The sequence below is a fragment of the Trachymyrmex cornetzi genome, unplaced genomic scaffold (genome assembly GCF_001594075.2).
Source record: "Trachymyrmex cornetzi isolate Tcor2-1 unplaced genomic scaffold, Tcor1.1 scaffold579, whole genome shotgun sequence".
NCBI classification, from domain to species: domain Eukaryota; kingdom Metazoa; phylum Arthropoda; class Insecta; order Hymenoptera; family Formicidae; genus Trachymyrmex; species Trachymyrmex cornetzi.
Window position 1 is genome coordinate 115,374 of NW_017299892.1, and position 8,120 is coordinate 123,493.

General features: G+C 32.6%; 2 protein-coding genes across 2 annotated transcripts; one reads left to right on the forward strand and one right to left on the reverse strand.

Moving 5' to 3' along the window:
- Window positions 1-1,709: 1,709 nt before the first annotated feature.
- Window positions 1,710-4,202, reverse strand: Mppe (Metallophosphoesterase). Its single transcript, XM_018515440.1, has 7 exons — window positions 3,783-4,202; window positions 3,173-3,382; window positions 2,929-3,091; window positions 2,708-2,839; window positions 2,504-2,638; window positions 2,200-2,431; window positions 1,710-2,118 (listed from the first exon to the last, which is right to left on the reverse strand). The coding sequence occupies exons 1-7, from the start codon at window positions 3,797-3,799 to the stop codon at window positions 1,946-1,948; spliced, it is 1,062 nt and encodes a 353-aa protein (XP_018370942.1). The 5' UTR covers window positions 3,800-4,202; the 3' UTR covers window positions 1,710-1,945.
- Window positions 4,203-4,864: 662 nt separating this feature from the next.
- On the forward strand, window positions 4,865-8,120 carry gcl (germ cell-less). The gene is made up of 8 exons (XM_018515439.1): window positions 4,865-5,279; window positions 5,411-5,534; window positions 6,275-6,371; window positions 6,489-6,858; window positions 6,970-7,239; window positions 7,318-7,536; window positions 7,614-7,704; window positions 7,797-8,120. The coding sequence occupies exons 1-8, from the start codon at window positions 5,134-5,136 to the stop codon at window positions 7,920-7,922; spliced, it is 1,443 nt and encodes a 480-aa protein (XP_018370941.1). The 5' UTR covers window positions 4,865-5,133; the 3' UTR covers window positions 7,923-8,120.

The following is an 8,120-nucleotide window of genomic DNA, read 5'->3' on the forward strand; positions in this document are numbered from 1 at the left end:
TCTTTCTGTCAAAAATGTCAAACGGTTCAATTTTCTAGCTTGAAATTAAATTTTCTGTAAATTTGGATTTTTATTATTAAAATATACTGAACTATTTATTAGTATTCATTCTTTTTTATACGAGTTACGCTTCGATTTGTTGTAATTAGTGTGTTTTAATTATTAGGAGTGTGATTTAGTTTTGAGGGTTTTGCGTGTGTCGAAGACAATCGCAGCTATTACTCCATGATGTTTACTCGTTTACTAATGATAGACGCAGTAAATATAGACAGACGTGTTTGTACCGTTTAAAAAATGGAGATTTTTAAAGAGCATTTTCGACATGCGTTGCTTTTATTTAGAAGGAATTGCTCCATCAATTAAGATATGTGAATATTGTTCAAGCGATTCAAAAGTGATGATTTCAATGTTAACAACAACGATTGCTCGAGACAATAAAAAAAAGCTAGAAAATGCAGATTTGCAAGCGTTGTTGGAAGAAAATTCAGCACAATCCACTTCAGAACTCGTCATACAATTAAATGTTGATTGTACAACAGTTAGTAAATGTTTACATGATATGGGAAAAATTCATAAAGGAAAATGTCAGTTTAAAAAAAAATTCAAAACTAAATCACACTCCTAATAACATAAATTAAATGGGTTTTATAGGCTTAGCACCTGTCAAAATTTTTTATTACAGATTTTGACAGAAGAGTTGAACAATGTTTATTATAACATTTATACAGAACATTTTAATAATTCTTTAAGATCTCCCGAAAAATCGCCAAAAAATCATCATAATATTAACAAAAAATAAGATATCTTCATGTAAGGCGATGTATAATAGATTAAATTTGTGTCTCAGCACATTTATTTCAAATATTGCGTGTATACAGATTCACGAAGAAATATAAATCGATCTATCTATAATACATTCTTGCTCAACAATTCTTCCTTATATTTCTATATTTTATAACATGATATATAATAGAATTTCTTATTCATTAATTAAGAGAGCATAACTAAGACAGCATAATCGATGGATTTTTTCTATTATCTCATTGACATTACTGGTGATGTATTTTAAGCAGGTTTTCTTCTTTTATATATTATGTAGAAGAAATCATTTAAGTAACGGTGACGTTTGAATACCGCCACATTAACGTTTGGCATATTGTATTTATGTGTTTGTGTGTGTATATATATATATATATACACACACACACACACACAAATATTTTAGAATAAAACATCGAGATTCATCAAGAAATATCACTATGTACATAATACTCTTATGCCGCGCTGGCTTTAAGGCTGAAGAAAATGATGATTTAGAATGCCGAAAAACAATACAGAATTAAATTCAGATATAATAATTTAAACGCTCTTACAAGAACTCATCATTTACTATTTATCTATTCTTTGACGATAAGTTTTTCTTGAAATTATAAGTCACTCGAATTATAATTCAAACATTAGTCAAGATGCCTAAAGCCAGCGCTATTATTCAATAGAATATTTGGCATGCTTTCAGTCATGTACGACAACGTGTGTGATTAATATTTAAAGCAAATAAATATATATTTATCATAAATAATTTTATAGAAAGTCTTAAGAGAACAAAATTCTTTAAAAGCGTCCTGCTTCGGAGATCTAAGATTTTTAAGATTCAATGAACAAGATAATATATCATTTAGTGATACAAGTCGACAAAACATCATTCTATCTTTCTCGACATTCAATGAATAAAATAGAACATTTGTATCAATTTGTATCATCAAGTACCCTAAGTTTCATTGTAAGTCATTTCAACGTGGCAGCTAATAAATGTTATTCTCATTTCCTTCGGGATTTAATACAGACGGTCGAAGAATCATGTAACCTGGACGGATCTTTGTCATCTAATCACAATGCTAAGTTAATTCACTTGAACGCATAAGTACTTTTTTGATTAAAACCTACTTTAAACGGGAGGTAAACGATTATAAGTTGCATAGCCTTTTACACAGCAGCCTGAAACGAAAAAACAAATGGCAAGTATGACGACCAATATACCGATAAATATATAAGCACGTAGCAGCGGGAATCTGTCTGGTAACCACAGAATTGTGAATTCAACGGTCTTCTCTTGAGTATCTGCAATGTATATACACACCGATGTAATTATGACCGACAATAATAAATATTGAGAAATTCAACATATTGAAAGATCTATACCTATGTATGCAAGTCCGTAACCCATGTGTGGTGTACCCATTCTGTAGGAACAGGTGGGTATTTGTATTTCGTGAATATCCCCTACGTCCATTCTTAATTGGTACAGAAGCGTCTCATAAGGTGACAAAATCCAAACGTCGCTTAACTGATCTGTTGCCGTGTCCAGACTTATTTGCATCGCTTTATGTTCGTGCGCGGTAAAAATAACTTGCGGCGATAACTCTTTGATTACCTATAAGATCAGACAGTGGTACAAGATAAATCATCAAGTGAGCTTCTCTTATTTGCAATACTTGAAAAGTACATTTTGTACGAAACTTCCGGGCGTAAACAGCAAAGGTACATGGCTAAGAATGACATTAGTCGTATTCCTTTCCGCGTAATCATTAAGAAATGCATCCTTCGGCGCTTCCGGCATCGTGCGTGTCAATCTGTTTACCTAAAACAAAATATTTGCCAATTTATCTGATAAACACGCAAAGATTATATCTAAAAGATTTGTGTTTACTTTGAAAAAGGTAACCGTCTTGTACACTAATGTGTCTGGCTGAGTATATGCGAAATTAAATCTCTTGTGGATGTTGGGAGAAACACGATCGTTCTCACCTCCAATGTCATTGTCGCCTGGCAAATAAATTTTCTAAAAAAAGACAAGACTAGCAATGAAACATAGAGTTTCCACAAGAGAGAAAAAGGAGAAAATAAAATTACATAATTAAAGTAAAATACCATTATGTCATCTGGCATCGAAAATATTGAATCTAACCTCCTCTTGTACCTTTCAAAATCTTCTGCATTAGCTATATGACCTTCATCCATGAGATCACCTAAGAAGGCAATAACGTGCGGCTGAGAAAATTTTAATGCTCTCGAGAAAGTCTTCTCTAAATACCTGTGCAACAAAATACAAATGATCTGTATAGCTCTTGTCTACTGATTACAATAAAATTACTAGATGTTTTGCTGATCATACCTATCACTATCCCATCTTGCTATCCATGAACCAAAGTAATTCTCATATTTTTCCCCAAGTATTTGAGGATCCGCGACAAGAAGGATCTTGACGCACTCGGAGCATTCGCGCATGGTCCACTTGAGCTTTTGTACTTCATATACGAGAAATTCATTGTAAAATATTGTCACAAGAACAATGATACCAATTGATATTACTCTGTGCTTCAACCTGTTTAATATAAATTGTTAATCATTTATAATTTAATTTTTTTTTATACATTATATTGAAAGGTAACTTTTAGATCTTGTAATTGTTGCAAAACAAAGACAACAGTCATTGCTAGTTACTTCACATAATCACGGTCCACTTTATATCACAATCGATAAAAATGTTTAAATAATATATAAATAAAACAGTCTATTTTGTTTAATTTAATATATTTCTTTATTATTAATAGCTTATCGTTTTACTATCAAGTTTCTCGTCAAATCAAGTATTTATTTGAGATAATTCACAGAGCAGGTTTTAATTTTCTCTTTAGTAAAAAATAATCGTTAATTTGAACTCGAATGTAACGTGTTTTTGAACTATTACATGCACTTGTTAAACGATTGCATAAAAAGATTACCTATTCCGTCGTAACATCTCTCCGTAACTTACAGCATTCTATAACGCTGATTAAAAAAACTCAATGACGCAGTCTTGAGTTCGTTCATCGGTATATTACGGTTGATATCATCAGCTTTAATAGCAACTAGATCGTTGGCACAATGTGATGACAAGAGGTTAAATGGTCATGTACACACACAAGACGAGTTTAACATTTTATTCACCATCTTATCGCTATTGATCCCTGAAACCCTCGTACACGAACTTGCATTCTTATACCATTAATGTAATTATCGTGCGATGATCGCATCGTAATCACGTAAAAAAAAAAGGAGAATTGTTTACTACACGCTACATATTCAGTTCAGGTTATGTTCCATTATTCACTGCCACTTGCCAGTTGCCAGTGTAAATACTTGGACACGTTTTCAGCAGCTTGCTCAATGCTCAGTGTGTTGGTGACTGTTAATGCGTGAATTGTCATGGATGAAAGATTAATATTAAATATGCAGAAAATAAAAATTATCAGCATTATAACTTTATCATTTAAATTTTGACTAATTAACTATTTACTATCCAACGTTGAAAAAATATATCAAAAATATCTGACAAAATTTTTTTAACAAAGCTTTGTTTCCGAGAAAATCAACTTTGTAATTAAAAGAAATAAAAGAGACTATTTTTGAACTTCATACATGCGTGTAACAAAAAATGTTAAAAAATAAAAACTTTAATATAAACGACAAAATTTAATTTTCAGTCAACCGTTCGTATAATATCTATAAGAAAACTAAAGTTTATTGTATGAAATGATTTTATTTGGATATTTTAACCCTTTTCTTTTTTATATAACATTATTCCTTTCTCGCCACTAATAATTAGTATATCTTTTAAACTTGTGAAATTAAATTAAAGCGGAATATACCAGCAATGTATATCAATTAATATACGTATATCTTACAATGAAAATCGATTCACTATTTATTAATTAGCGCCATACCGTTAATACCGTTATTATTGGTATACTGAATTAATTATTTCACGAAAACTGTTACACCTGGGGGGCCCCCTGCGGATCCTCGCCAGTAGTCGGCCCTGGCCGCAACATATGTCGAGTGTTTACATGCGCTGTCCGCGGCTCGCTTCCGCCCATCACGGCATCCACCGACCATCAGTACACCTCAGTACACCTACGCGTTTGTATAAGTTTCGTTTTTTCAGGCTCCTATTGGAGAGCAAGAACAACGGCAACGACAACAACGTGTATCAATTGAGGACGCATGATCTCTATAGGAGAACGCGCAGTTTAGTGAAACGAGAAAGGGAAAGAAACACAAAATCCACCGCAGCGTCGTCCGATCGCCGTAACGATGGGTGGCTACGCGAGCAGGATCGCGTCAATGTCGAACCTGGCCGTGCACAACGTCTACCGGGGCTGCAAGCGAAAATACATCGAGGAGTACGACTGTGACTCCGAGTCCGATTACATCGAGCGGACGCTACACACGCCGAAAAAGTAAGATCGCTCAGCCGGATTTGCATCTGCCTCGGGCATTTTATCTCCCTTTGCTTCCTCGTTGTTTGACGACAACTGTCGTGTTGTATCGTGTAGGGTTTTCACATTTAAATCTCGTATTCTGTTCGTAGGAGAAAATTGTTGACAACGGCGCAGTACATATACAAGACCCTGTTCCAAGAGGAGAAAGGCAGTGACATAACTGTCCTCATACTTGGACGTGCATGGAGATTGCATAAAGTTTATATTAGTCAGGTATGAGTCATTCTTCTATTTGAACTCCCTCTTTAGATGTCTTCCTTAGGCCACAAAATTTCAATAACAGATCCTCTGATATGAATTTAACTCTTGGTAACTGACAGTAGGTCTATCAGATCTACTTAATCGTAAATCTCTTTACCAAAAATGTTAAACAATTTAATTTTTTTGTTACATTTCCAAATTTCAGATTATTAAAATATACTTAGTATTGATTTTTTTAAATACAAATTATATTCTTTAAAATTAATTAGTGCCTTTAAATTAACATTTAAATTAAATGGATCTTACAAATCTAGTATCAGTAATTGTATTATATTTTAGCGTCAACTCCCGAGATGTTAAATATTCAATTAAAATTTGACATTACAATTGTCTGCTCTTTGCATTTTAATGTTAAATATCTTTGGAAACGAGTCTTGTGTAGAAATTTAAATTTTATTAAAATAAAATTTATTTAGAATTAAAAAAGAAATAAAGCTTTTTTTGTTGTATTTTGCAGTTATTGTTTGCAAAAAGTTATACATTTTAATAGCTTATAATATTAAATTCTTCGTTATTGCTGATATTAATGTAGTTCTGATATATTTATTAAGATAAAATATATAGATATATAGATTTTAAATTAGTTCAAAGAATCTGTTTTCAAATTTATGTCATAATTTTAATTATATTTTTGTAATGTCACGATATGTGTAAGTTTAGGACAATATATACCAAAAATTTATTTGTTTTAGAGTCCATATTTTGCTAGCATGTTTTCTGGTTCTTGGAAGGAGGCTAACGAAAAAGTCATCAGTGTTGAAATCACAGATCCTAATATTACGATAAATTGTAAGAGCATCATATAATTAAATATTGAAATTAATCTTATGCTGTACGAAAATTAAAAATAATCGATGAGAAAATACATACTATATTATCGAAAAATAATATCTAAAATTATTCCAGCATTGTCCGTGGTATTGGGTTCATTGTATCAAGATGAAGTCAGTTTGGAGCCAAAAGAAGTGGTTTCTATCCTGGCAACTTCTACCCTGTTTCAATTACAAGGCTTAATAGACGAGTGTGTAGACATAATGATAGAAACTACAAATAGCGAGACTGTTGTATCATATTATAATGCAGCTGTGTCGTATGGTGTGCCTACTGTGAAAGCAGCTGCGAAACGTTGGCTGGAGGTCAATCTATTGGGTTACGGATGGCGACATCCGTCCTTTCTGAAAGAAATTTCACCAGATCTGATGACAGAATTAGTGACTAGTCCTGATTTAGTTGTTTTGCAAACAGAATTTTGCATATACATGATGTTACGCTTATGGTATGTTTAATGTGCATGCAGACATCTATATTTTGCTTCTAAAACAAACCATAAAATTATCGTGTTTCTTCTATATATAATTATACATGATTGCTGTATATTATTGTGCAGGTTATTTGCACATATACATGACTACGAGGAAACACTAAAGATTGATGAATATTTCAAAAATCATAAGTGGACTGAACCATTTTTAACAACTGAAGAAGGCAAGGAATACGCAGCACCTTTCAAAGCATTAAGGATGAAATATTTATTGTTACATGAACAAGATGATAAAATTTTATACAGTGATAATTTAATACCACCAGACTGGCTACATAGTGCTTACAGAGAACAATGGCTTCACTTATTAAGAGTGGATGGAAATAAAGACAGAGGGTAGGCTACAAATACAGTTGAATTTTTTTCAGTAGAAATGATATAAATAGGACTACACATTTTTTTCTCCATGTGCAGTCCAGTACAAATGACGGAAGAGGAATTTTCCAAAGAGTGCTATCGGTGTGGTAGATGTGTCGAGAAACCAGGTGAACATATTTGGAGGTGGAAGGCATTCCACTATGGGCTAGATTTACTAATGACTTTAGATACAACTAGCCTGCGGATTGAAAGAAATCACAGAATAGACTGTGAGCATATCAAGGCAAATCACAAAGAGCATAAAATACTGATAAAGTAAGCTGTAGATCATTGGCTAGTTAATTTAACAGTTTACATTAAAAAATGATGATATAAATTTTTTTTCATTTTAGAGTTTGTCTATTTTCATTGAATGAACAACGCCAAGTGAAACATGTCCAAGACTCGCGTATACTGAGATTACGTTTGAGAAGGAACACAGAAGTAAGTTTGCATCGACATTTAAAAGCCACAAATTCCGTTTTTAATTTCATACAATACGCAATAAATCCCATGTTAATGCATCTTTTTCTCAGCACGAAATAATGGCCCTGGACAAACAGTTATGTTATCCTTTGTACATATCGGTCAACATGCAACTAGTCACTCCACTCACATTAGGACAAGAGGACACATCAACTGACATACTTTCGGATACTTAGCATTTCGAGAATGTAATGCTTTATGAACATGTAAAGATAAAGGCTATGGGATCCAACTGACCCTTTGTAATATATTTTGTTTAATTATTACGAATGTTAGACGAAGTTCGTAGACACACGTTACTATTTGGCACAACACTTAAATAGGAAAAAATATGGATTTTCAATAGAAATCAAACTTTTTTTTCTTTTACAGAA

Coding starts and splice junctions, on each gene's coding strand:
- Mppe (XM_018515440.1), bottom strand. Junction 2,639..2,707: donor AGACGGTTACCTTTTTCAAA/GTAAACACAAAT, acceptor ATTTTGTTTTAG/GTAAACAGATTGACACGCAC. Junction 2,119..2,199: donor TTACGGACTTGCATACATAG/GTATAGATCTTT, acceptor TATACATTGCAG/ATACTCAAGAGAAGACCGTT.
- gcl (XM_018515439.1), top strand. CDS start 5,134: ATGGGTGGCTACGCGAGCAGGATCGCGTCAATGTCGAACCTGGCCGTG. Junction 5,280..5,410: donor ACGCTACACACGCCGAAAAA/GTAAGATCGCTC, acceptor TTCTGTTCGTAG/GAGAAAATTGTTGACAACGG. Junction 5,535..6,274: donor ATAAAGTTTATATTAGTCAG/GTATGAGTCATT, acceptor TATTTGTTTTAG/AGTCCATATTTTGCTAGCAT.